The 26528-nt window shown below is 48.5% G+C and overlaps 2 protein-coding genes across 2 annotated transcripts in view; one reads left to right on the top strand and one right to left on the bottom strand.

Moving 5' to 3' along the window:
- DNMBP (dynamin binding protein) overlaps positions 1-21241 on the top strand; it is a 39070-nt gene extending 17829 nt beyond the window's left edge. Inside the window, exons 4-16 of the mRNA XM_015424014.1 lie at positions 13146-13339; positions 13740-13839; positions 14812-14959; positions 15214-15231; positions 15823-16022; positions 16522-16652; positions 16754-16858; positions 17302-17430; positions 17946-18278; positions 18933-19115; positions 19334-19532; positions 19625-20055; positions 20247-21241. Of these exons, the coding sequence (XP_015279500.1) occupies positions 13146-13339; positions 13740-13839; positions 14812-14959; positions 15214-15231; positions 15823-16022; positions 16522-16652; positions 16754-16858; positions 17302-17430; positions 17946-18278; positions 18933-19115; positions 19334-19532; positions 19625-20055; positions 20247-20432 (2357 nt within the window). The 3' untranslated portion in view covers positions 20433-21241. The remainder of the gene's footprint in view (positions 1-13145; positions 13340-13739; positions 13840-14811; positions 14960-15213; positions 15232-15822; positions 16023-16521; positions 16653-16753; positions 16859-17301; positions 17431-17945; positions 18279-18932; positions 19116-19333; positions 19533-19624; positions 20056-20246) is intronic.
- Positions 21242-21700: 459 nt separating this feature from the next.
- The window catches only part of ABCC2 (ATP binding cassette subfamily C member 2), a 36843-nt gene continuing 32015 nt past the window's right edge, over positions 21701-26528 (bottom strand). The window contains exons 27-33 of the mRNA XM_015423999.1: positions 26243-26369; positions 25441-25542; positions 25156-25299; positions 24677-24835; positions 23790-23956; positions 23385-23579; positions 21701-22279 (exon numbers count right to left, since the gene is read on the bottom strand). Of these exons, the coding sequence (XP_015279485.1) occupies positions 22150-22279; positions 23385-23579; positions 23790-23956; positions 24677-24835; positions 25156-25299; positions 25441-25542; positions 26243-26369 (1024 nt within the window). The 3' untranslated portion in view covers positions 21701-22149. The remainder of the gene's footprint in view (positions 22280-23384; positions 23580-23789; positions 23957-24676; positions 24836-25155; positions 25300-25440; positions 25543-26242; positions 26370-26528) is intronic.

The following is a 26528-nucleotide window of genomic DNA, read 5'->3' as shown; positions in this document are numbered from 1 at the left end:
GTAAGTGGCTTCCCCCTCTCCATTTTATCTTCTCAATAGTCCACTGAGGGTAGAGTTTGCTGAGGGATAGTGACTGGAACTAGATCATTCAGGGAGCATCATGGTGGGAGGGTTTTTAAAAACTTTTAAGCAGTCTCCCCACTGTTACGCTATCTAACCACTACTCCACACTTGCAAGTGACATTGCAGAATACTGATAGACCAGTTGTCGGAAAGACTCCTCAGAAGACTGGACCACCGACTGAAGTGGGGCCAGCAAATGGAGCACGGAAGGGCACTAACTAAGAAGAAGAAGAAGAAGAGAAGAGATTGGATTTATACCCTGCCCTTCACTTGGAGTCTCAGAGCGGCTTACAAACTCCTTTCCCTTCCCCTCCCCACAACAGACACCCTGTGAGGTGGGTGGGGATGAGAGAGCTCTGACAGAAACTGCTCTTTCAGGAACAGCTGTGCCAGAGCTTGTGACTGACCCAAGGTCACATCAGCAGGTGCAAGTGGAGGAGTGGGGAATCAAACCCGGTTCTCCTAGATTAGTGTCCGCACACTTAACCACTACACCAAACTGGCTCTCTAACATATCGTGGCATCCACATTGACTCCTCAAGGGGATGACAGACTTTGCCCTGAGAAGATTCTATTTATGGGAGATACAGGCTGTTTGGATATGTTGCAAAGTCTATAGTATGGAGCTGACATGGGCATCTTTGCTCCAGACAAGGCCAGGTAGCAGTGAGCAGGCTTGATAAAGCCTCCAAAAACAGGAGCGCTTAACAAGAAATTCAGCAGCAAAGCCAGTCAATGCTGTGCCAGTGAGAGAGGCGCACAACCAGCCCTGGAGGACTAAGCCCTAGGCCAATCTGTCTTTTCTTTCCATTCCACTTTTCAGATCTGACGGTAGCCAAGTGCACTGAAAACTAATTGTAACGATTCCTTGTGTTTTTTTTTTGTGTGTGTCTCTTTAAAAGTTTGGTTGCATGGCTGTGGTAGATAGACTAGAGTGGTTGAGAGAGGCAAGTGTGGTATGATTGGTGGTTGACAGAGAGGTGGAGGGGTTTTGGAAGTGAATCTGATAGGATGAGTATGTGAGTCAGTCAGGAGTTTCAGTTAGATGTTGACAGTTGAGGGAGTTAGTTTGTTCTGTGTTGAAGCAGTTAGAAGTGGACAGCTGCGGTTGTTCAGTGAGAAAGAGAAGGAGAGCTGAAAGCTGAATGTATAGGAAAAAGTAAAGTAAAGTTTAATTGAAGTAAAGTTAAAGGAAAGTCTGAGTGTCATAACAGACTGGAGTGAAACAGTGAACATATATGGCATTGAGATAAACAAGTGTTACAAAGTTACATGAAAAGATCCCTGTCAGAGAGGGAAAAGATTGAGTGTGATACCAAAGCAATTGTACATCATTTACACATTACTAGTTACATTGTATCACCCTCTTATTTAGTATTTATTTCAATAAATCCTCTTTTATTTAAGTTTATACCAGCTCTGAATGAAATACTTCCCAGAACCACATAGTTCCTCGTAAACCTTGAACTCGGTCTACCAAACTAAAAGAGCAACATTAGAAGCATAAAGGTTTGGAAATCCTTAAAATTTCCTGGTGGCAGCAGAATTTACCCAGTTAAACATAATAAAGAGAACTTTTAAAGTGAAATTAGTCCTCCCCAATAAGGAGGACGTCACACTAATGCTGCTGTTTGTTTTACAGAATCTCAAGTTGCAGGTCTTATTTAGATTTTATGCAGTGGACAAGTTTGCCACTTGTGTCTCCTGGTGAAGGCTGTAATATTTGACCCCAGCTTGGGATGCCCTGAGTGCAAACTGGAGGAGGATGGAGTGAAACTTAGGACTGTCCTTACAATTGCTTGCATTCTGCTTCTCCTTCCAGGATGATTTTAAATTAATGTGCTCCAGGCATACCTTTCCCTTTAAATTTTTCTTGCCATGGAGTCTCCCAAAGTTATCTTATTCTTTAATCAAACAGCTTGGTATTTGGGAGCCTGAAGTACTATTCTTTCCCGTTACAATATTTTCAAAGAGCAGTCACATCTTAGTCATATTGCTTGAGGGGGGAAAGGTAGGTCTTGGTTCTTCCTGTGTGCAAGCAGGTGCAACCCTTATTGGCTTTTTTATATAGTAGTGGAAGTTGGTGCTTTAATCTTCTTTCAGACAAAGATTTAATGCTCCCCCCCCCTCTCTCTCTGTTCATTTGTTCCTGTGCTGTTCACATGTCTTCTGTAGCCCTTGAGTGGTCTGAAGTAGGCCCAAATAACTGAATGAACCATAACTATATTGTGAAGTGATTCCTTGAGACATTCCAAGGGCAGTGCCACAGGTTCTAGGTTATGGGACAGACGTATAGTGTCTTTGTGATCTATTTATTTGCAAATATATCCGCAGAGCCTATTGGCAGCAAGCATACTTCTAAAAGCATGCAACACAAGCACTAATCCCGCATCAGGTTTCTATTTAGACCTCTGGAGCACTACCACCCTCTGGCTGTTTCTAATCTAGTTAAAGTTTTAGTTCATAAAACTCCAAATCTGTCTGACTCTCTCCCCAGCATTGTTTCTCTGGCAGCATCTGTACATCAGTACATACTGTGTTATCTTGTGTTGTAGCAATCATTTGCAACTGGATTGTCTTGCCCACACAGGAGAAATCCAGTTCGTGTGATTCCTGTATTGCAACAAGAGTTCAATATCCAATGACATGTGAATGTAGCCTTCGCCTGTGACATTAAAGGAAGGGACATATGTATAGTGTCTTTGTAAGCTATTCGATCCTTTGAATGACAAGGGAAAGAAATTTCCAGCCATCAAGGGGTCGCAAATCCCTCCTTTGGGAGGGGGGGGTTTATAATAAGGCCCTTGTTCAAAAACAAAATCATTGTGCTCTGACATTCTTTCTGCTCCCACATTCAAGCCTCAGTAATTACAAAATGGATTGTAATTGAGATTGAGGAGATTATGACTGTCCAATCCAGGGAACTGCATAAATGTGATTAGGCTAGACACTTGTTGGTGTGGCTTCAAACCCTGGTTTGGTACTAAAACTGCCTTGGTCACCCCGGTTGCTTTTGTCTATGCTGCACAATGGCTGAGGGAGTATGACTCTGCTGGCTATCCAGGGGCTCTAGGTTGCTTTTGAAACCATTAATGCTTTTAGTATCTTTTGAAATCATTAAGGATTTTTGCCAGTTTCTTAGAAAAGGCAAACAGAGGGCCAAACACAGCTCCTCTGGGAGGGTGTTGCACAGTATTAGGGCAATCCTGGAAGAGGCCCTACTAATTCTGCATTCAGCAACCACAACAAAAAAGCTGGAACAAGTTCTCGTAAAGTGTAGGGAGATTGCTATAGCACAGTGATGGTGAACCTTTTAGAGACCGAGTGCCCAAACTGCGACCCAAAACCCACTTATTGATTGCAAAGTGCCAACACGGCAATTTAACCTGAAAACTGAGGTTTTACTTAAGAAAAAACAACTCATACGTTATCTTAAGATGATCCAAACAAAGTAAGGAAAGCAATCCCAAATGCTTTCATTTACTTAAAATTATTTGGCAGAGAATTCGACACCATGCCATAGGTTCGCCACCACTGCTATAGGGAGAAGATACTGTCTGCATCATTCCATACCCAGACAGTTTAGGGTTGAAAAGGTCAAAAACAGCACCTTGTACTGGGTCTGGAAGCATAGTGGTGGTTGTAAGCTTGGGGATGCTGTCAAACAGGTGTGATGTTCCTATCACCATATTCTAGCAAAAAAAAATGGACAAAAGCATTGTGAGCTAATTTACATTTTCTGAACAGTATTCAAGGGCAGCTCCAAGTAGAGTGCACTATAGTAGCCCAATCTGAAAATTACTATGAATGATTTTTGTTGTTCAGTCGCACAGTCGAGTCCGACTCTTCGCGACCCCATGGACCAGCTCCCGCCAGGCCCTCCTGTCTTCCGCCGTCCTCTGAAGTTGGCTCAATTTCATGTTCGTTGCATTCATGACACTAACCATCTCATCCTTTGCCGTCCCCGTCTTCTTTGACCTTCAATCTTTCCCAGCATCAGGGTCTTCTCCAGTGAGTGCTCCCTTCTCATTTGGTGGCCAAAGTATTTGAGCTTCAGTTTCATTATCTGGCCTTCCAGGGAACAGTCAGGGTTGATTTCTTTTAGGATTGACTGATTTGATCTTTTTGCAGTCCAAGGGACTCTCAAGAGTCTTCTCCAGCACCATAGTTCAAAAGAATCTATTCTTCAGCACTCGGTCTTCCTTATAGTCCAACTCTCGCAGCCATACATGACTACTGGGAATACCATTGCTTTGACCATGTGGACTTTTGTTGGCAGGGGGATGTCTCTACTTTTTATCATGCTGTTTAGGTTTTCCATCGCTTTCCTCCCAAGGAGCATGAATGATAGTGGCTTACATTCTATGTTCCAGTAGAAGGAGCTGCTGGCATATCAACCAAAGGCTGAATGCGGCATTTTAGGCATGAACAGCCCAGGCTAGCCCAATCACATCAGATCTCCAAAGCTAAGGAGGGTCGGCCCTGGCTAATATTTGGATGGGAGGCGGGCAACGGCAAACCACCTCTGAACGCCTCTTACCTTGAAACCCCCCCGGGGTCACCCTAAGTCAGATGTGACTTGATGGTCCACTTTCCACCATCACCAGGTGACAGAAGGGAAACCAGGTCCACAAGCACCCTCCAGGTGAGACCCTGATCCTTCAAGGACATTGCAGCTCCATATAAAACAGGAATATCCTCATCCAGCCAGTCTGGTTACCCTCCATGACCAGCTCTGTTTTGTATGGACTGAACTTCAATTTGCCCTCTCTCGTCTTGATCACCACAGTTTCAACATCTGTATGAAACTGCTTTGAGAAATTGGCAGGATATTTGGAGTGAGTTACGCTGAGGACAACTTGTTTTATTTCTTCTTTTCAACAGAGGCGGGTGAGTTGTTGGAAACCTTTCGTAGTTGGAGATACCAGTGGGTGAGAATTGGACTGATGTGAGAATTGGAGCTGGGTGGTGTAGCATTCCCCAGCTGCTTAGGGCTGGACTTGGAGGCAGTATTGCTGTGGAGCCCTGACTGTAACTTATGGCTAGCCATTTAGGTTGTTGTGCCAGTGGTAGCCATTCCCAGGAAATGATAATCTGAGTGCCATGAAACACGTCCTAGTCACTTCTAGCCTGCGCTACTGCACTGTACAGTCTGGGGCTGCCTCTGAAGAAAGTTTGGAAACTTCTGTTAGTTCAGAACTCTTTTGCTCACCTGTTATTGGGAGCATGTAAGACTGGTACTGAAACAGCTCCATTTGCTCTCATTTCTTTCTGGGCCGAATGTGAACCAACAACATTAGTCTTTAAAACACATAGAAATCAACGTGTATAAAAACCACATTGAGATCAATATGGAGAAATGGCCTCATCTCTGCAGTGCAATGTGCTAGCTTACTGACCTGTTAATCAAAAGGTTGGCTGCGGTGACACGGAGCATTAGCCACGCTACAGAGACGGAAGATAGGCGGATTTTCCAGGCATGATCACACCGCAACATCTGGGAAGCGTAGAGCTCCTGTGGCTCACCTGAGGCTTCCCGCCGAAGATGTGGCTTAAAAAAACTAGTTTCCGGAAACCACGGGGCAAGGGCGGGCGTCTGATCGCGTTTCCAGTGGTAGGTTGTGGCATCCGGTGCCCGCCCATGTCCCGTCGCTAAAAGGGTCCCCCCCCCAAGTCTCCACAGGATGCGCACAAGCACCCAACAGCGCATGCGCACACTTCGTTTAAAAACAAACAACACAGCCTCCTCCTCTTTTCTGTCCCCACCCCACTCCTGGCTCGGCCTGCTCGAGAGGAACTCTCTGCACCGGGCAGCAGAGCAGGATTGTCCTGTGATCGGCACCTCCCCCCTAACCACGGGACCTTGACGGGACGTCTGATTGCGCAGCCGTGCATTATTTTTCTCTGAGGCAAGCAGCCATGCCCCCCCCCCCCCGCATTTTCCGGCCGGTGTGACTGGGGCCATAGATTGGTTTAAGTCTACCCATGAATGATGGGAATAACTTTTCCTGATTGTCTCTCACTTTCTTGGCAAGGTTGTGACTCAGAGAAAGAGTGCATGCCTTGTGTGTTTGCAAACATCCCAGGTTCAATCTTTGGCAACTCCACTTAAAGGAACTCATCTAGCATGTGTTGGATAGACCTGCATATGCTTGGAGTTGTGGAGAGCCACTGCCCATCAGAGCTGACAAGCCAGATGGAACAATGATCTTGACTCAGTATAAGGCAGCTTCATATGTTCAAATGGCAATTGGCTATAAGGCCCGCTGACATGTCTGCTTTATTCCTACTGTAAATTTGGGATCAGGTGGGCCTTTTGCAGGAGTCAGACGTTTAAGTAGAGAGTATTAAGTAGAGATTTGCCCTTGAGAGAACAGCTCTGAAAGAACTTATGAGTGACCCAAGGTCACACCAGCAACTGTATGTGGTGCAATGGGGAATCAAACCTGGTTCTCCCTGATTAAAGTCCGCGCTCCTAACAACTACACCAAAGTGTCTCTTACGTCATGTATTGATTGATTTCCTTTATACCCCCCTTTTTTCCACAATGGGGACCCAAAGCAGCTTTCATCATTCTCCTTTGCTCCAGTTTATTCTCACAACAACCCTGTGAGAGCCTTTTACTGGCCCAAGGTCACCCAACAAACTTTCACTGGCTGTCGTATCTGGGGTGCTGTAATCATAAAAGCATTCACAGATCTTGCTATATGCAGAAATGGAAAAGGGAGCAAGGACTCTTCCCTGTGATCTTAATAGAAGAGAGATTTCCTAAGGGACAGGAGTTCCTAGAGTCTGCTGGGCCCATGCTACTACACATGTTCTTACGAATCAGGACGCCAGTGATTGAAGCTGAAAGAAGTCACGGGCTGGCCTGAGTCACAGGGTGGCCAACCCACATCTGTTTGTCAGTCTACTAGTTCCTCTGGTTGCCTCCCACAGGAGTGAGTCTACCCTCTGGAGCCTGCATGCTTTGACTTCCCGTTGGCTCCTGCTGCTGTCAGGCAGAGTGGCTCAGGGTTCTGAAACAGAAACCTGCTTTCATCTGGAAATCAGGGTGGCAGATTGTATGTCACACCAATGGAATGCCCTTCATTCTCTGGGGTGTGGCTTCGATGCATTGGGCTGGAACCCTGGGAGTTTTTGTCTGTGGAGGCAGCCTTTACTCTGTCCGGCTGTCACATTGTTTCTGATTACTTGCATATCTTATGGCCTTGTGTGCACATTCCAGGGAGGGCCACACCTTCTTGGCTTGGATCTAGCTATTAGATGTTTAAGAAAAAGAAGAGTGTGGTGCGTGCTTGGAGAAGAGGGCTGGGAGTTGGTTGCTGGGCAAACAGAACTGCTGGCTCCTTTTCCTGGGCCTCTGGGCAGCCCTGTTTAGCCCTTGGGATGCTGTGTTGGGGACTGGGCACAGAGGTTCAGTCTTCCTTTTTATCTGATGGATAAGACCGTAGGATGTCTAGCCCCTAGGATGCTATGTTGGGGACTGGGCACGGAGGTTCATTCTAGGCTCCCAATAAAAGGGCTTCATGCTGGTGGTGGAAACTCTCCAGTCCACTGTAGAGACCCAGTTGCTATAGTGGCTAGAAAGTTCGACGGGGATCTTGGAGAACCCGTTTGAATCCCGACTACACCATGGAAGGTTGATGGGAGACCAGTCACACACTCTCAGCCTAAACTACATCACAGGGTTGTGACGAGGATAAAATGGTGGCGGGAACTATATTAGCCACTTTGGTTCCCCACCAGGCAGAAGGGCAGGGTATAAATGAAAATGAAGCAAATAACAGATCCATGGCTGGATTCAGTATTTGTGGTCAGATCAGAATCTTGCTCTGTGAGACTGGGGAGAACTGAACTCCAACCCCCACCAGGCCGTGAAGCTGTCCTGCTGACCCAGGGCCAAGTCTCTCTTTCTAACCTGCCTCACAGGGAAACAATGTATAGTACCCTGCTGAGAAGAAGGATGGGATAAAAATATATAGGAATTACAAACAGATTTATGATGAAGATGAACCTGTTACAGCCAGGCCTTTGTACTAATCTGAAGTAAGACGTCTGTGGCTGTGAGCCAGAAGCTAAAAAGCAAGGTTGCCACCTTTTTTTCCAGCAAGGCATCTGTGTCATTAATCATTGCATAATGGACAATTATTTTGTAGAAGCCATTTTTCGCAATATATAGGTTCAGTGATGGGGAAAGTCCTTGTCTTTTTGCCCATCACAGAACTGTTGGAGGAGGAGGAGGTGGAGGAGAGGAAGAGGAGGAGGAAGAGGAAGACGACGACACTGCAGCCATGACCTTACTGTTCCCATATGCAGAGCAGGCCCATTCTTCACTGAGCTTCTGTTGGAGGGGTATAGCCACGTAGTAATGTTGCATTGGGGACAGAGTTGGAAGGAAAGTGCACCAGGCCTCCTTAACATCAGTGGTGCTCTCTGTCATGGTTTCTCTGAATATGAACCATTGGGAGAGGGAATGGATGTCGGGGTCCTGACTTTTAACCCAATAGATGCTCTGTGCCTTTAACAGCAACATAGCAAGCCAAAAATTAATAAGTGCAATTTTGCCATCTCAGAGATGCCTGGATGAGGAATAATGCATCAGTTCCATTTCTGGCTGCAACAGAACTATAACAACCATAGAAGTCCTTCTAGAATAAAGATGGCAACCTTTGCTAGAAGTTTGGAGTTGCACATGATTGGTGTTTCTCTAACCATGACATTGGCCTGGAATCCCAAATGTTTGAAAGGAGGAATGGTGTGTATTGTCGCTCCTGGGAAGGAGGATTTTGCCTTGAGAGCTGTGGCCCGAGCTCCACCTGTCACTGATAAACAACTGAGATGCTTCTTTGGGGTAACTGGGATCCTGCATCTTAAAGTAGAGCTGTGGTGGTTATTGGTGCCAGCTCATAGGCCTCCAGGACACACACACATTTAGTGCCTTTTCTAGAAAATGTTTCTTTTGCTGCTGGGGAGGTAACTCTGTGCTTATCAGAAGGGTAGCAACTCTACACAATGCTGCAACTTTAACACTGGATGGAATGTTGGGGAAGATAATATGTCAGACAGACAAGTCAGCATCTCCCAGGGGAGAACTGAGATTTCTTAGCCTGCAGTATGAAGCCATGGGAACAGATCAGGCCTGGCGCAAGAGGCAGGTTTGGTGTGGAGACCAGTTCTGGTTGTGTCATCTCTTTAAAAAATATCATACAAGTGGAAAAGGGCAAACCCAAATAGGAGGCTTGTGTGTCTTTCTGTTGTTGGAAGTAAGCCCCGTTAAATAAATAGGGACTTACTTAGGGTTGCTCTCTTTGACTTCTCCTCTCATAATACCAGAACTGAAGTCATCCAGGGAAACTGACCAATTGTAGATTAAGAATTTACAAAATAAATACCTCTTTACACAACACATAATTAAATTGCAGAATTCACTGCCAGAAGCTATAGCGAAGGCCACAGATGCACTAGCAGTTCAGAGTGCCTTACTATGCACAGCAGGATCTGGATTGAAAGGGCACGAGTGAGTCCGATGCTGCCAAAAAGCATTTGTCACTAGACATGGGAGTGGGGATGCAAACCTGCATGTTCAGAGGCAGTTTGCCACTGACTGCCAGTTGCTGGAGGTCCACAGTGGAGGGATGGCTGCTGTCTCCTTCACATTCTGCTCATAGGTTTCCATTGGACATCTGTGGGGGACCCTGGATGCTAGGCTAGTGGAATCTTCACCTTTTCTTATGTTCTAGTGGGGGGGGGGGGGGGGGGGAGAGCATGGGGGAAGAGGAACAGTCCTTGAATGAACATGGCCTAAGAGGATTGTCTTTGAGGAATAAATAGTGCCACCATCAGGCTTGATTGCGTTGCAGATTCTGCTCTCCATAATGACCTTTTCCAGTCCTTTGTTGCACTATTGTAAAATGATGCATTAGCAGTTCAGAGTGCCTCACTATGCACAATGGGATCTGGGTTGAAAGGGCATGTGTGCGTCTGACTGTGCCAAAGCATTTGTCACTGGGAGTGGGAGTGAGAATGCAAATGCATGCTGACCAGGATCGGCACATAGGAAGACCACAACCAAACTGCTGCCAGAGAATGAGCAATTGACCTGCTTCATCAAAATTCAGGGCATGTGGGCAGCATAGTGAGATCTGGCACTCAAAAAGGAAAAAGAACCACCCTGCTTGTACAGCAGCGTGTCCCCATTGAGATGATTTTATTCTTAGTTGGCTTTTGAAAATAATTGTGTGTGCCCCCCAAAAAATCTAATGATTTGGCAGTAGAGCATCGATATCACAGTAAGAAAATGATGGCAGTCCCTCTGCACTTGTGTTCAAGAAGAGCTGACTAGACCTGACGATCTGCATGAGATGTTGGTAGAAATATAAAGCAGTTAAGGGAGGGGGGCTTCATTTTGTGTATCTTTATGCAGTAGTTTTTAAATAATCGTTGAGAGTGTACCTTTAGCAGTATGGCCTTTGCTACACCACGCTACACAAAGTGTCTCCCCCCCCCCCCCCAGTGGTGGAGAGGATGGGAACAAGTCTCTGAAAAATTCCCTAAGGAATGTTCCGGGGGAGAGGAAGAGTGAGCCGTCTGTTTTCTCTTTAAAAGAACAAATCCCTTGGAAATACCAGCGCTGGGGGTTGCTGGGCCCCAGGAATCTGCATGTGAACCTGAGCCAGGGGGCTGGCCTGCGGCTAGACAGCAGCAGGTGGGATAGAAAACCAGGCAGCGCCCCTCTCTGAACGACCACGAGCCGCTTCGGATTGGACGGCATTTGCTTTTGTAACCCGGTTACGTTGAGCGTAAAGAGGGGCCGGCCGGGCAGTTTCGCCCTCGTGCTCCAGATTTTGCAGTGATTTGCACGGACTGGCCAGCTGCTCGGAAAACGGAGACAGCTTTGCTGTGCCCCTTCGCCGTGTTCCGACGTGTAAGCCTAGCCAGCCCGGGGGGGAGGGGATTCAAGGACTCGCCCGTTGAGTCGGAGTCCGCGCTTCCCTGTTCTTCTCTGCCCAACTCGGTCTCAGCAGCACAGCAAACTGGCGGTGTGATCACTTGGCCCACCTGCAGGCAGCATCGATATGTACTATCCCAGAACACGTTGAGGCTCTCCCTGAATCAAGCTGGAGGGACTGACTGACCACCTGGGGGTGCGGTAGCATTGGAGGTCGTGTAACGGGGCTCCTCTTCCGCATCCTAGCCGAGGATATCCAGCTCCGGGCTTTGGCGCTGATCGGCCCTGGGGGGCCGCTCCAGTCTATTGAGATGTTAAATACCCCAAAGAGTGACGCTGTGCAAGGGGGGGTCAGTTTCGTTCGTCCCCCCTTACCGGGTGCTCACAGACAAGAGTAGCGGGTGAGGATGGCTCTGGAGCTCGGCTCAGCTTGGTGAAAACTGGGGTGCGGGGGATGCTGTGCAGAGGTCTAGTATATGGGGCGGGCAGGGATCCCCCCCCCCCGGGTTGTAAAACCTGCACTTTCTGGGAATTCCTTGTGAATCAAGACACGCCCCTTCCAGTGTTGATAGTGGGGGGAGGTTAACCTCGGACTGGAATGCTGCTCCTCTGGTTGGGGCGGCGGGGGGGGGGGGGGGGGGGAGGCAGCGGGCGACTGGAGCTGTTTGGGAAGATAGGGGAGGTCTGCTGTGTAAAGCTGCTTTTCCTGTCGGATCTTGATACATGCCTCTCGTCGTCCAGAACGCGGCATGCCCCTTGCCAGAACTAGGCTGTAGCTTAGGAAAGGTCACAGCACAATATTTTTGCTAGTGTTTGAGTTGTTGGAGATCTCTTTGTTGTTGTAGCGCAGCCACTCCTCTGGGAGTATTTTGGTAGTCCCCAGATCACTTAATGCAATGCCCTCCTAACGCCCACCCCATGCATACTTTTCTTCTTCTACTCTGTGCGATAAAAGTTTGCTTCCCTGCACTTCCATAATTTGTCTCAACCTGAAGCGGGCCTGGGTTAGCCCTTCATGTTTATTCCAACAGTCACATTCTGGTGTGTGTCCTGGACAGTGAGTTGTGTTGGATTCCATCATACGGTAAACAGCTCTAGACACAGGAGTAGTCTAACCAGTACTCTAATAGTAGTCACCTCAGTGATCCATCCTGCGCAGTTTCCTGTTTCCAGCAGTTGCAGATGATAACTCACTTGCAGCAAGGAACTGGATCAGGGCAGGTGGTAGTATTAGATTGCCCTCTGGCAGGCTAAAGATTGAGGGAGGGAGAGATGCTCTGTAATCACTTTTGATGGTTCTTTTGTTGCATGGACTTGCTAAGATCTTTCAGAGCTCTTTTTATTTCCTGTGGTCATTATTGTTTATGGTAAGAGGACCTTGCGTATTTTTGGCTTTCATTGTTGTGGTATTATATAGTTGAGGAGTTCCTTGAAAGGGTAACTGTGTCTATATTTTTCTTCTTCTAATTCAACAGATTTCCCACAATGAGCTTCTTCAGTAGCATTACTTGGCTTAGTCCAGTACTGGTGCTGTTAACGCAGTAGATTCATTCCACAATGCACACTGTGTTTGATAAGCAGGGAGTTCCCATTTGGCTGGCCTCCTTGCTGCATATCCACGATTTGTGGTGTTTCTTTTTTTAAGGTGTCTTGTGAAGTAGCCCCGATTTAGAGCATTCGTGGCCGTGCAGCAGCGGCCATCAACTAGATTAGCCCAGTGGCCAATCTAGGTCGCAGCACAAATGCAAGGTGGCAGGTTCTTTCCCTCCTCCTTCCCAATGACTTACTGCTGCCTGCCAGTATACTCATCTCTGACTGAAAATTGCAGACGAGGGTGTTTCCTGGCCTGGGAGAGAGGGAGACTGCTGGAAACATGTGGGTGGCGGAGTGCATGTGTTCCTGGCAGTTTCTTCTCACCCCAGAAGCCAGCAGTAGGGGAGGCTGTCTTGTACTAAAAGGATCTTTTATCTGTGAGAAAGGTGTGGCGGGCTAGCTGGTGGTCCTCTGTGGGTTGGATTTGACCCATGAACTTCCAGTTACCCACTGCTCCCATATAAGGAGCTGCCGGCTCAAAAACCGTGGCCTAAACACATCTGATCTCTCTCTCTCTCTCTCTCTCTCTCTCATTCAGAAATGACCCTGCTTTCCTCCCAGCCAACATCACTGGAGGCTGCAGCAACAACAGCCTCCACTCCCAACCCGGAAAAAAGGATGCTGGAGAAGAGAGCAAAGGTCATTGAAGAGCTCCTGCAGACTGAGAGGGATTATATCCGAGACCTCGAGATGTGTGTGCAGAAGGTGCAGATGCCACTGCAGGAGGCACAGGTGGGTGTGGTGTGTGGCTGGGCAGGTTATGGGGAGCTGGCAGTGACCCATGAGGGGGGCTTCAATCAGCCATTTGCCAGGGGTGAGATATTACCAGTGTCCTGGCAAATGCTATTCCATTAATAAGTGGGATGGGTTGGGTTGTTTCCAGGTGTTCCTGTGTGTTCATGCATGCCGCTGGTGGTGGATTACTTGGTGGCATTTTGCCTCTATATTGGGACATTACTGGACCAAGTCCAGCAGAATGCATCGGTGTTCTCTGTCACTGTTTTGTGTTTACAGGCAGTGACCAAACAGTACCCTGTTCTTGCAAAAAGGGATGGTCCTAGCATATCTGTGGCTGTGAACCTGCTTGGAGGAGATGTTATTCTTGCCCTAATGCTTCCTTGCTTCCATACAGGTGCCGCACGTAGATTGTGAGGGGCTGTTTGGAAACATTCAAGGAGTAATTGCCTTCTCAAAGCAGTTGCTAAGTGCCCTGGAAGCGGCAGATGCTGTTGGTATGTGCTTCAACCCAAGCTGCTCTTTTGGGGGCAAATCCCGATATGAGGCTGGTTGGGGTAGGCGGGAAAAGCAACACTGTTTTACAAGGTCTACCCCAGTTCATCCATCTGATGCCAGCACTTGACTTAGGCAGCCCTCTGCTTCCTGCCTCGCTTTGTTGTCTGGAGAAGAGCCATACCTGAACCCTTTCTTCAAAGTGGCTTGGGTGAGAGATGAGTTGCTACAGCTCTCTTTTGCTGCCTTGCAGCTGACAACTGTCTAAATCCATATATATCAGTGGATTTAAGCATAAGGATTTAATTCTGTACAGGATTGCAGCCCTAGATTGAATCCCATTTTCAGGCTGGGCTTTTCCTGTGTTCTTCTCTTTTAGGAACAGGAGATCGTATCAGATCAGATGGATCTGCTCTAGCATGGCTCTTCTTATATTCTCATTTCAGTATTGAGTAGGGAACATGGTAGAATGCATTCCCGTTTCTTCAGTAGTCTGAACTGGCATATGAGCTGGAGCAATGATATTTGGAGATGATTCAAGCTTTGTGGAGGATTTTAAAAACACAGGGCCACTGCCCTGTTTGACATGGAGGAAACATTCCTTCTTGCTTCTAAATATGACAGTCATCAGCCTTCAGCCTGTCCTTTTTGTGACTGTCCATGTTGTGTAAGATTGGGGGGGGGGGACACGACAATTTGCAGGAGAATATCCCAGTGAGTCAGAACTAACAGTGACATCATATGTTTCTGTAAATGGGTGTATACTGGAAGGCAGGGCAATGTGCAGAGATGTAATGGTTTGTGAGTCCATGCACGGACTGCAATCTCACCCCTTTCTCAGCCTCCCAGTTCTACTGCAGTTTGAGCAGTGACGGTTGCTGTCTACCCCTGCTGGCCACGGGGGCACCTTCCCTTCCCTGGTGCTTGCCTCAGGAAGAGGTGCTTAAATGACGTGTGTCTTTCCCATCCCAAAGGACCAGTATTCCTAGCGCTTCGGGCCGAGCTGGAGGATGTGTACAAAGTGCACTGTCAGAACCATGATGAGGCCATTGCGCTCCTGGAAGCCTATGAAAAGGATGAGCGGGTGCAGAAACATTTGCTGGAATCACTGGAGAGCCTCAGGTGAAATGGCGGGGGGTAATTGGACCTGATTCTCTGTCCTTTGCGTTCCTTCCCAGTTAGGATGGAAGACTCCACCAATTTGTGCTGGGGTAGAATATGCCCCATATGTGCACTCTCCAGATTTTATCCTTAGCTACTGGTAATTAGTAGGGGTTTCCATTTGTAATGGAGGGGTGGAGACTATAGCAACCACTAGCCAATTTAATCGGCTGTCTTTTCTTCTCTCCCCGCCCCCCCTGCATCCTGCCTGCCAGGAGTCTGTACAGTGCATGGTAAGCCGTTTTCCTGTGCTATTTGCCTGTTTTCCACTGTTCCCAAAAATTCTGTGTGCCTTATTTTCCTCTGCTATACTTCTGTGAACCTATTTTGTACACCCATAGATAGGTATGATACAGTTCAAATGTCTGCCTGAGGAAGAACCCGAGAGGGGGGGTCTTGGAATGGGGCTTGTGCTTCCTGCAGGAGTGGGACAGGGTGGCAGCAGAGGCCAGGGATGTACCAGGCGTGTGAAGAAATTAAGTACTGAGCTGTGATCCTCTGCCTGCTCAGGGCAGGGAAGGAGCTGAGTAAGGCATGGCCAGGGGTGGAGCAGACATTGTAAAGTTGGCACTTAGCTGTGGAAAGGGTTCACCTAAACAACAGGAAGGTGATCTTGGTCTAGCGACAAGACAGGATTGCATTTGGCGATCTGTGGGAGACAGCGATGACATCAGGTTTTGTGATGGTGAAACACAGTGTTGTTTTGGGGGAATGTTGGCTTTGAAGGTGTGGCATGCTGTGGCTTCGACATGACAACCAGGCTGGCTGTAGGAGGATGTCTTAGTATTATGTGACCCTTTGCCAACTTTCCTTGTCTTTACTAGGGGTTGCACCAACTACATTGACCTGGGCTCCTTCCTGATCAAGCCAGTGCAGCGTGTGATGCGCTACCCGCTGCTGCTGATGGAGCTCCTGAACGCGACTCCCGAGTCTCATCCTGATCGTGCTCCATTGGCAGCTGCTGTCCTGGCTGTCAAGGAGATCAATTGTAACATCAATGAGTACAAGCGGCGCAAAGACCTAGGTGAGCTCTGTGGCCATGAGCGCTGTGAGCTCCTGGGCAGAAGAGGTGCGAGAATCTGGGTGATGCAGTCATGTGGGCAAGAGGGAGAAAAGGGGAAGCCACTGAAGGAGGAGGGGCAGGATGCAGCATGAGGAGGTTGTGTGCGTGTTCCAGAAAAGGATGGAGAAAGCAAGAGGTCCGGTAATGGCTGGTAATAGCTGCATGATAAAAACAGGAAGTCCATTCAGTTTAACCGAGTGATGCTGCAGGGCAATTGATGTGGTTGGTATCCAGCTGCTAAGGGACAGGTCCTCCTGTCTGTGTCAGAAGGCAGGCATGCCTGCCTGCCTGCCTCTGATGGTGCTGATCTTGTTTGCAAGTGATGTGGAGGCAGGGGAGGAGCTAAAGTGAACTGGCAGACTGTGGGGCCCCCTAGGGGAAGGTATGGGAGGAGAGAGTAGTCCTCTCTCCTCTGGCACTGGGGCTGGCCTTCATTCCCAGCACACCCCTTCCCTTTCAGTGATGAAGTACCGGAAAACGGATGACGACAGCCTCATCGAGAAGATCTCCAAGCTGAACTTCCACTCCATCATCAAGAAATCCAACCGGGTCAGCAGCCACCTCAAGCACCTCACAGGTTTTGCACCCCAGGTAAGTTTGATCCCTGCCCACATGCTTGTGGATCAGCCGTATTGGCTTTAGTGCTCAGGAAGTTCCATCGCGCCTGTCAACATGCTTTGTCTCCACTGCAGCTCAAGGATGAGGCTTTCGAGGAGACGGAAAAGAATTTCCGGATGCAGGAACGGCTGATCAAATCTTTCATCCGGGACCTCTCCCTTTACCTTCAGCATGTCCGGGTGAATAAGTGTGTGGGGGATCTTGAGGAGGATCTGTCTTGGGGGGGGGGGCAAGTGGGGCTGTTGTGAAGTGGACCCCCCCCTCACCTGTGCAGCATTTTTTGTGCCTCAGTCAGAGTCTTTCTGTGTTTCTGGGAGCTGGTAGTGACTAGGGCCAGTGCGACAGGGTTGGATGAGGACCTGGGAGACCCAGTTAAGGAATCCCCTCTGCCATGGAAGCTTGTTGGGTGACCTAGGGCCAGTCACCCACTCTCAGCCTAAACTATCTCAAAGGGTTGTTGCAAGGATAAAAACAGAAGCTGGGATAAAAAATTCTGCAAGTCACTTTGGGTCCCCATTGGGTTTAACAAAATTAAATTACATTAAAGCAGACTTGTAGGGCTCTAAATAGGCTCAGGTCTAGGGGTGGTGAAGCTGACATTTGTGTGTGTCTCGGTCCTCAGGAGTCAGCTTGCGTGAAAGTGACAGCAGCCGTGAGTATGTGGGACCTGTGCATGGAGAAGAGCAGTGCAGAGTTGGAACAGTTCCAGAAGGTCCATCGCTTCATCAGTGACCAGCTCTTCTCTGATTTTGTGAGTTGTTTTGTTCCTTTCCTGTCAGGTTCCTGCTACTTGGCATAGATTCCCAGTCTGCTGCAGAAAGTGATAGAAAAAGGAGCCGAGGTTGGAAAAGACTGGGAAATCTCTTCCAACACTGAGATAAGGAAGATGCAGCATCAAATGGGAAGTGGGGAGGAGAGACTGTACAAGATGATGGGACTACTGGTAGCTGTTATAGAAAGGAATAGTGATTTGCCAGGCAGCCTGGAAGAAGATCCAGGGAGATGCTGGGAAGAGCAAAAGCCCTTCCAGCGTGTTCGTAATATAAACAAATGTGAGCAATCCTAAGCAGGTCTACTTGGAAGTAGGCTCTGTTATGCAGTGGGGCTTACTCTCAGGAAAGTGTACTTAGAGTTGCAGCCAAAAGCAATCTTACAGAGTGATGGAAAATCCTCGTGTTTATGGGCTACTGTAATGTATACTACCTCTAATGGAAGAACAGGCAGTGATGGTGCCATGATGTAAAGCTGCCCTTCTCTGTCTTGTAGAAGGAGCGCACGGAGCGGCTGGTGATCACCCCTCTGAACCAGCTGCTGAACATGTTTGCTGGGCCTCACAAGTTGGTGCAGAAACGTTTCGACAAGCTCCTGGACTTCCACACTTGCACGGAGCGTGCCGAGAGGCTTAAGGACAAGCGGACCTTGGAAGAGCTGCAGTCGGCACGCAACAATTATGAGGCCCTGAACACTCAGCTGCTGGATGAGCTGCCCAAATTCCAGTGCTGCGCTAAAGAGCTCTTCACCAGTTGTCTGCGGGGCTACGCTGAGGCCCACTGTGACTTCGTGCACCTGGCACTGCAGGAACTACAACCTTTGCTCTCAGTGAGTACACAGAAGCGGGGGAGTGCAAGGAGTTTGGCCTTGAAAAGCCATGAAAAGCTGTGGACAGAAGACCTCCAGTTTTCATCTTTTCAATGAGTGAACAATCCACAATCCCACAGTTGTTGAGTGGGAGGAAAACACTATGCCCTTAGGTAGATCCAGTACGATTTGAAAATTGGCTGAGGCTGTGGGGGTTTGTTTTGGGTTGTTGCTGCTTTCTGTCTGTGATAGGGGGTGGGAAGGCCTTTCAGCTTCCACTTTCTCATAACCTCCCCACGTAGATATTTTGAGTGGCGACTGTGGTTTGCACCAATCTTTGCATTTTTCCTCTGTTTCTCTTGTGGTGGTTGGCTGGAAAATGCGACTGGAAATCAAGAGCAGGGGTCTGAATAGGATGGTCTGGTTGAAACAAAAGACTCTGTGAGGTGATGAGGTTCATCTAGGATGCATCAGTCAATACGGAGCTATCTGCTGGGGTGGAAGAGAAGTCAAGTAGGCCTCTCTGGTGCTGGGCTAATGAGTTTTCTCAGGGTTTACCTTAACTGAGGCACAGCAACAAACCAGCTCATTTTGTACAGAAGTGTGGCTTAGCTGACCTTTGGTAGGCTCCACGTGTCTTCCACTCTCATGACTCTGTTGCTGTCCCATTTCCAGCTGCTGCAAGTTGTTGGCAGAGAGGGGAACCTGGTTGCCATCTTCCAGGAAGAGCACAGCCGGGTCCTCCAGCAGCTGCAGGTCTTCACCTTCTTCCCGGAGACCATCTCTCCTGCCAGGAAACCTTTTGAGAGGAAAAGTCTGGAGCGCCAGTCAGCACGCAGGCAGCCACTCCTGGGCATGGTGAGACTTGTGGGGAGGAGGGAAGGGAGAGGCAGGAAGCCATCGTCTGCGCGGTGGGAGCAGATAGTTAAGTATGGGCATTCCTAAAAGGATGGACAGATTATGAGGAGCCCGGGCCTGATGCCTCTGCAAGGGCAAGCCTAGGCCCAGCAGGCCGGGGGGAGGGAGTGCTGCAGCACGTCCCTCCCCTTCACAGGCACTGTCCGCTTCCCTTTCAGCCCAGCTACATGCTGCAGTCGGAGGATCTACGCACAGCCTTGTTGGCTCGGTACCCTCCTGACAAGCTCTTCCAGGCAGAGCGCAACTTCAACGCAGCTCAAGAGTTGGATGTGTCGCTCTTGGAAGGTGACCTGGTGGGTGTCATCAAGAAGAAGGACCCCATGGGCAGTCAGAACCGCTGGCTCATTGACAATGGAGGTGAGAGGAGACCTTGCAGGTCTTGGGCTTCCTTGTGTGTGGGATTGGTGCCCTGACAACACTTGTAACGTGACCTTTCCTCATCCCCACAGTGACCAAAGGCTTTGTGTACAGCTCCTTCCTGAAGCCTTACAACCCACGATGCAGCCACTCAGATGCCTCTGTAGGCAGCTATTCCTCCAGTGAATCTGAGCACAGCGGTTCCTCGTCGCGGGGTAGCAGTGCCCCGAGTAGCATACTGAGCAATGCATCGGTGAACATCACTCAAAAGCCTACGCAAGACTCTGGTTCCCAAGGCGATCTGAGCAGTGCTCTTCAAGCCCTTTCCGAGGTGGATGCCGTCTGTTCTCAAATGGACCCTGCTGTAGAATCTGCTCAGCCACCTCGTGTTGTTCCAGCATCTCGCCGATACAGTAGCCCTGACTCCCGCAATGGACACACAGCACGGGCCAAGGCTAGGGCAATGCCTTCACTGGAGGACGGCCACTCGAGGATGAAGAACAGCGAGTCCAAGGGAAACCAGGTGACTAGGGAATATGTATAGGCTCAGGAAATGGAGCAGGGCCATATCGGTCTGGTCTGAATCCATGCCGCCTAATATGGAGACAACACAGCAGATGGGGTGCATCTGGTAGGGTTCAGAGTGGTGCAGGATAGGATCTGAAGCTTTTTGCTCTTTTGGTGCCATTGATTTCCTTGTCTTTCTGCTTGCAGGTCTACTATGCGGTTTATACTTTTAAGGGTCGGAATTCAAATGAACTGAGCATAACAGCCAACCAAAGACTAAAGATCCTACAGTTTGAAGACATCACTGGCAATCAGGAGTGGTGGTTGGCAGAGGCACATGGGAGGCGGGGCTATGTGCCATCCAGTTACATTCGGAAGACTGAGTACACGTGAGATGTGATCTGGCTGAGTCAGAAACTGATGCCTTAAATCATTGTTGGAAGCAGACAGAAGACCAAAGCAGGGAGTCTTGCTCAATGCTCTCTTTTCCTTAGTGGTCCATATTGAATTCATTTGGTTGAAAGTCAGACCAGATTTCCAGTGAAGTTGAATGAGGTGTTCCCATGGGAGTCTACTGTTAACTCCTATGAATCAGAACCTTGTTGCCTAGCTGGGCAAGGGGGAGCAGTCAGCAGTGCTGTGTGATGTTCATCCTGCCCCCTTGAAATAGGCATTTAGAGAGCAATCCTAAGCAGGTCTGCTCAGAATTCTACTATGCTCTCTTCAGTGGAACTTACTCCCAGGGAAGTGTTCGTCGGATTGTGCTGTTGGTCTGTTTGACTAACGAGGTTGCAAACTAGCAAGAGATGATGCAGCTGGAGGGATCGTGCTTATTCTTCCATTCTGGGTCTAAGTCAGTTTCCTTATAGCCAGTGACATGTCGGTGCACATGCAGAAGTGCTGGCTACTAGCCAACGAAAAGGAGGTCTCCTGAGGGCCACCCTGCAAGACTCCCTTGGCTGTAATGTTACTGGGTGCTGACTACTGTGGGGGCAGTTAAGGCTCCTTTGCTGAAGTTCAGGTGGGTCTAGTGCTCACTTTGGATGCTCCAGTCTGTGTGTAAGGGTAGATACTGGGCCTGGTTTGTCCCTTGGGGACCAGTCATGGAGGATTCCTGCTCCAATGTAAGAGCACCATGCAAGAGATGCAGTTTCCCTCCTGAGTGCGACTCCTGAGCTGCTGTTTTGTAAATAAAGTTTCTCTTTTGGAAGTGACTTGTGTTGGTGTACATAGAGCCTCTTGGTCCTAGCCCCCCCCCCCCCGCTTCCTTCCTGCTCACCCTATGCTGCAAGCCACATGCCTGAGCTGCCAGTACATTGAGAGTAGCGTCAAAAAGACTGTATTGGACTAATTGTGAACAGTAAATATTGTCTAAGAATAGGGGCTGCAAATGAGGCAGATTTCATGAATGTGATTACAATCCTAAACCATGTACTATGACCAGGGGGAGAGAGGGAGAAAATAATAGAGCCAGACTCTGTGTTTTCATGTCTAGTACAACTTCACACCACAATCTGGGCCTGAAAGAAAAGTGGGAAAACTGGATTGTTTGGAACTACGTTTATTAAATAATCATTCCTGTAACACTTTTCAGTGTTCTAAAAGTCTCATATGACTCATAAGCCTTCCTCTGCCTCAAGTGAACATGAAAGGCTTGGAGGAGCACGCAAACTAGCTGTGTGGAACTTCAAAAACATCATGAAAATGAAGGGAAGTGCATGTCATAAAATGGAACAGCCAAAATAGGAAGCAAAAGGCCTTTGTGGCCTAGTGCAGGGCATGGAAATCAATGGAAAGTCTAAAAGACATACAGCAAAAAAAAAAAAAGTTACGATCAACAGAGCTGCATCTTGAAGGAAAGGTGTGCTTTTAAAAGTACAACTTCAATACATCTTTCCTGGCCTCTAGGAAAGCTGCAATCTTCTAGTTCAGCCAGATGTGCCTGTGTTCAGCATCAGGAGCTGGTCCATGAAGTGCAAGCACAGCCCAGGTGCCCATTGCTAGCAGATAAAGTGTTACAAAGAAACAAAGGCAGCCTGGCCAGCCCTTGGGCAGCTACAGCAGAGTCCTGTGAAGTCAGCCCGACCTTGTTCTGGCTTGCCCTTGTCCCTTACAGGGCACTGTCCTGGGTTCCCACAATACCGGCATCCTTTGCCATGCCAGCAAAGATGCCTTCTTCTTGAAGCAACTGCTCGGGGTTGCTGAATTCCACAATCTTCCCAGCCTGAAGCACCATCACTCTGGAGAGGAGAAGAGGGAGAAATCTGAGCCTCCACCATGTTAGCACCCAAACAGCTCTCCCTCTCTCTTCCCTCCTAGAATGGTAACTAGGAAAACAGCCTTGCAAAGGAAATTGACTCCACTGGTTCTGAAGCTGTGGTTCAATGTGCATTTTCAAGTAATCTTGCAGGGGGCTTCCCCCCCCCCCAAAAAAAGGGCAAAGTGCTGAAGTTTTTTCTTTGTGGGGTAAAGGTTCCCTTGCTCGAAAGCCAGGCGAGTCCGACTCTAGGGTTGCGGTGCTCATCTCTGTTTCAAAGCCGAAGAGCCAGCGCTGTCCAAAGATGTTTCCGTGGTCATGTGGCCGGCATGACTAAACACCAAGGCACACGGAACGCTGTTACCTTCCCACCGAAGTGGTACCTATTTATCTACTTGCAATTTCTTGCTTTCGAACTGCTAGGTTGGCAGAAGCTGGAACTAGAGACGGGAGCTCACTCCGTCATGCGGCAACTCGGGTCTTGAACTGCTGAACTACTGACCTTCCACAGCCTGCAGTTCAGAGTCGTAACCACTTGAGCCACTGCAGCTCCACTCTTTGTGGGGTAGGGGGAAGCAAAAAATGACAAGAAACTAAAAGGCCACAGTGTATGGCTGTTTTCCCAAGATTAACCTTACAGGTTTTCAAGAACTTAGTTAGCTTTTTGTGAAGTATGTTGCTGGCGCTTGCTAAAAAGTTGTTGCTAACGTATGTTAATTCCTTCGTGCTACATGCTGAAACAGTTTTTCTGCTTGCCTGTCTCAGAGAATAACCCTGCTTGATCCACTCATGGATTTTATAAATCCTGAGTTTTTAAAGGCCCTGTGTCAGCATATGACATTTTGAATTAGCCCCAAGTTTTTTGGACTGTGGTTTCTAAGCGTGCTGTTTCTGTTCTAGGAATGTTCAGTGGGAATTCAAAGTTTACTGCATGAGAGGTTAGATTATTGCGGCAGAAGTTGCTGCCTTTCCTGTAATTATTCCACTGCAGGGCTGAAGGCAACTTGGGTCTCTCTCTCTCTCCTGTTCTTCAGGAGAGAATGAAGACCTGGACACTACTGCTGTGCATGACCAGTTTCACCCCATACCTGTTGCTGTCCATAATGGTGTGTAGCCGATGAGCAATGGTGAGCACGGTGCACTTAGCAAACTCGCTGCGGATAGTCTCTTGGATCAAGTGATCAGTTTCCATGTCTACAGCTGCTGTGGCCTCATCCAGAATCAGAATTTTGGATTTACGGAGGAGGGCTCGAGCCAGACAGAGAAGTTGCCTCTGTCCCACGCTGTGGGTAAAAGAGTGATCACTAATGCAACCTGGATAAATTGACATAGTTGTTGGAAGGAGACGGATGCAAACATGGGTCCACAATGCCCCCCAGCTGTCAAGTACAGTTGTGATTGAAACGGAGTAATGCAGCCAGGGAGGCTGAGGGATACACTGGTACAGTAAGGACATAGGCAGAGTGTCACAAAACCCCTTGCCCATCCGATACCTCATGTTCTCTCCAGCTTCGCTCACTAGGTGGGACAGTCCCTCAGGCAGGTCACGCACGTAAGACTTCAGGTGAGCTAGCTCGAGAGCATGCCAGACTTCCTCATCCGAGTACTGGTCAAATGGGTCCAAGTTCATGCGCAAGGTCCCCGAAAAGAGAACGGGATCCTGCAAGTGTGGAGGCAAAAGGTAATGGTAGGTGGAAGAAGCTAGAATAGATGGGAGATTGAGGGAAAGGACTGGCTGTTCTTTCTTTTAATCCCACCTCATGGGCATTTGGTGTAGAAGAGGCAATGACGGTTTGGGTTGCATAACGGAATGAACAGGATTCTGCAGCCAAAAGGGGTTCAGGGTTGAAAAGAGCTAGTTTGAACCAACTAGATCTTTCACTGGCTGTGGGCAGGCATCCAAAACCAAAACCCATGTCCTACCTATTATTAGGACCAAGCAAATTCATACGAAACATTGTGCAAGCTTTCAAGCCCACCAGGGCTCTTTATCAGGCTGGATGTGATAAGATTTAAAAAGACAGAAGATCACACAGACCATGTGGAAAGGTCCAGTCTTGCTGGCTTCTTCGGTGAGATGCTAGTAGGCTATAAACTTAACTTTATTGCTGCAGCGTAGGGCATATTTGTCTTATGATATAGAAGCATTGCCAGAGGCCTTAAGCATCCTCTTCAGTCTGTGTCCCTCTTCTCACTAAGCTATATATTATAAAGAGCTAGTATATTGTGGCACCAGAAACCTTGCTTCAAGAGAACTGGCCTGGCTAATTCATGAAGGAGGACACACAAACCACTTCAACAAGCGTTTAGCTAAGGGCTCAACTCCTCAGGCAAAGGTTGACCACCACAACCATCAATACGGGTCCAATCAGTGACTCACCTGCGGGATGATGGTAAGGTTCTGGCGCAGGTCATGCAGGCCAATGGTTGCTATATCCAGCCCATCAATCAGGATCTTTCCCCCAGCTGCCTCCAGGATGCGAAAGAGGCAGTTAGTGAGGGAGGATTTCCCAGCTCCTGTTCGGCCCACGACACCAACCTGGAGAGAGAGGATCCCAAAGGATCGGGTAAGTTCTTCAGACCTCCCCCACCAATTTCTCTGATTCATTCAGCCTGCTGGCCACCCATCCTTCTGTATCCCTGTTCTTGCTGACTCTCCACGTGATGTATGCAGTGGTCACTACTCTTGGCCAGAAGGCAACCACTGGTGGTTGAGTCACCTGGAAATTTTCAAGCCCGTGAGAAATAAAGCCCAGCAGATCAAGGCTCTGACCACTGCCTCCCCACATCTACAGGTTTCTCCGCACTGCCATAACCCCTTCTCATACAGCCATATTTTCCTTCCCAGCAGCACCTCACCTTCTCCGTGCTCTTGATATCACAGTTGATCCCATCAAGAACCAGCTCTAGCTCAGGTCGATAACGCACCCGGTAGTCCACGATGCAGATCTCCCCTTTGCTGGGCCAGTTGGGAGGTGGTCTCTGCGCTGTCACCCATGGCGCCTGCATGAGGCGGAACAGGCATCAAGCAAGACATGGGAAAATATTTCATTAGTGCCACTCTCCCACAGCTTTGGAAACATGCTCCAGTCCCCCTCTCCAATTTATTGTTAATACTCTTCTCAACCCCTTGGCTCCTCATACCTCATTTGCCACCTGTGTATATTCATGCACACGCTCTACAGCCACGATATTGGTCTCCAGCTCCGACGTCATCCGTACCAACCAGTTGAGTGTTTGAGTCACCTGCATAACAGGAGAGGAGGGGGGTCACTGATGCCACCCCTAATTCTCCAGCCCTTCTACCTGCACCAAATGCTTGTTCAGTCAATGCCGCCCTGTCCAAAAAGAATGTTACTTGCCATGGAACTTGGACACTGGGAACTCTACTCCCTTCCCAAGAACAGTTTCCAATCCTCCCACTTCCCCACACTATCCAGCGAATGGTCCCAGAGTTTCATTAGGGCAGGCTCCTCTCCCCTCACCCCAGATCTATATCGCACTTTATTTTCAGCACATGGTGTCTTGTAACTAGTAAAATACATGGTCGAAATACCAATCAATGTCCTAAAAGGTTTTTAATCCTGCACCTGACCTGTTAGTGCACATACCCAACAGCCAGTTTGGTGTAGTGGTTAAGTGCGCGGACTGTAATCTGGGAGAACCGGGTTTGATTCCCCACTCCTCCACTTGCACCTGCTGGTGTGACCTTGGGTCAGTCACAAGCTCTGGCACAGCTGTCCTTGAAAAAGAGCAGTTTGTGTCAGAGTTCTCTCAGCCCCACCCACCTCACAGGGTGTCTGTTGTGGGGAGGGGAAGGGAAAGGAGTTTGTAAGCCACTCTGAGACTCCAAGTGAAGGGCGGGGTATAAATCCAATCTCTTTTTCTTCTTCTTCTCTAGCCTGCCCACCTCTCTGACCAAGGGTGAGCATACTCAATCACTTACATTGAGAGCTGAGGAGATGGACAGTCCCACAATGCCACCTTCCAAAGAGCCTTTGGAAAAGACAGCCAGCAGTGCCGAAAAGAAAACCACCAGATTGCCCACAAATTCTAGGCGCACAGCCAACCACCTGTAGAAAAGGACAAGTGAAGAAGGATCAAGTCAGCTTTCCACAAGCTCCACAAACAGTACCTCACTCTACACCATAACTAATCCAAACTATGCCATCTAGTGGGGGAGGAAGAGGGCAGCTCCAGTGTTTCAGGATATCAATAATGACCCTCTCAAT

Source organism: Gekko japonicus, unplaced genomic scaffold, assembly GCF_001447785.1.
Source record: "Gekko japonicus isolate JY-2015 unplaced genomic scaffold, Gekko_japonicus_V1.1 scaffold442, whole genome shotgun sequence".
Lineage (NCBI taxonomy): Eukaryota > Metazoa > Chordata > Lepidosauria > Squamata > Gekkonidae > Gekko > Gekko japonicus.
This window is presented reverse-complemented; position numbering and strand designations above follow the sequence as displayed.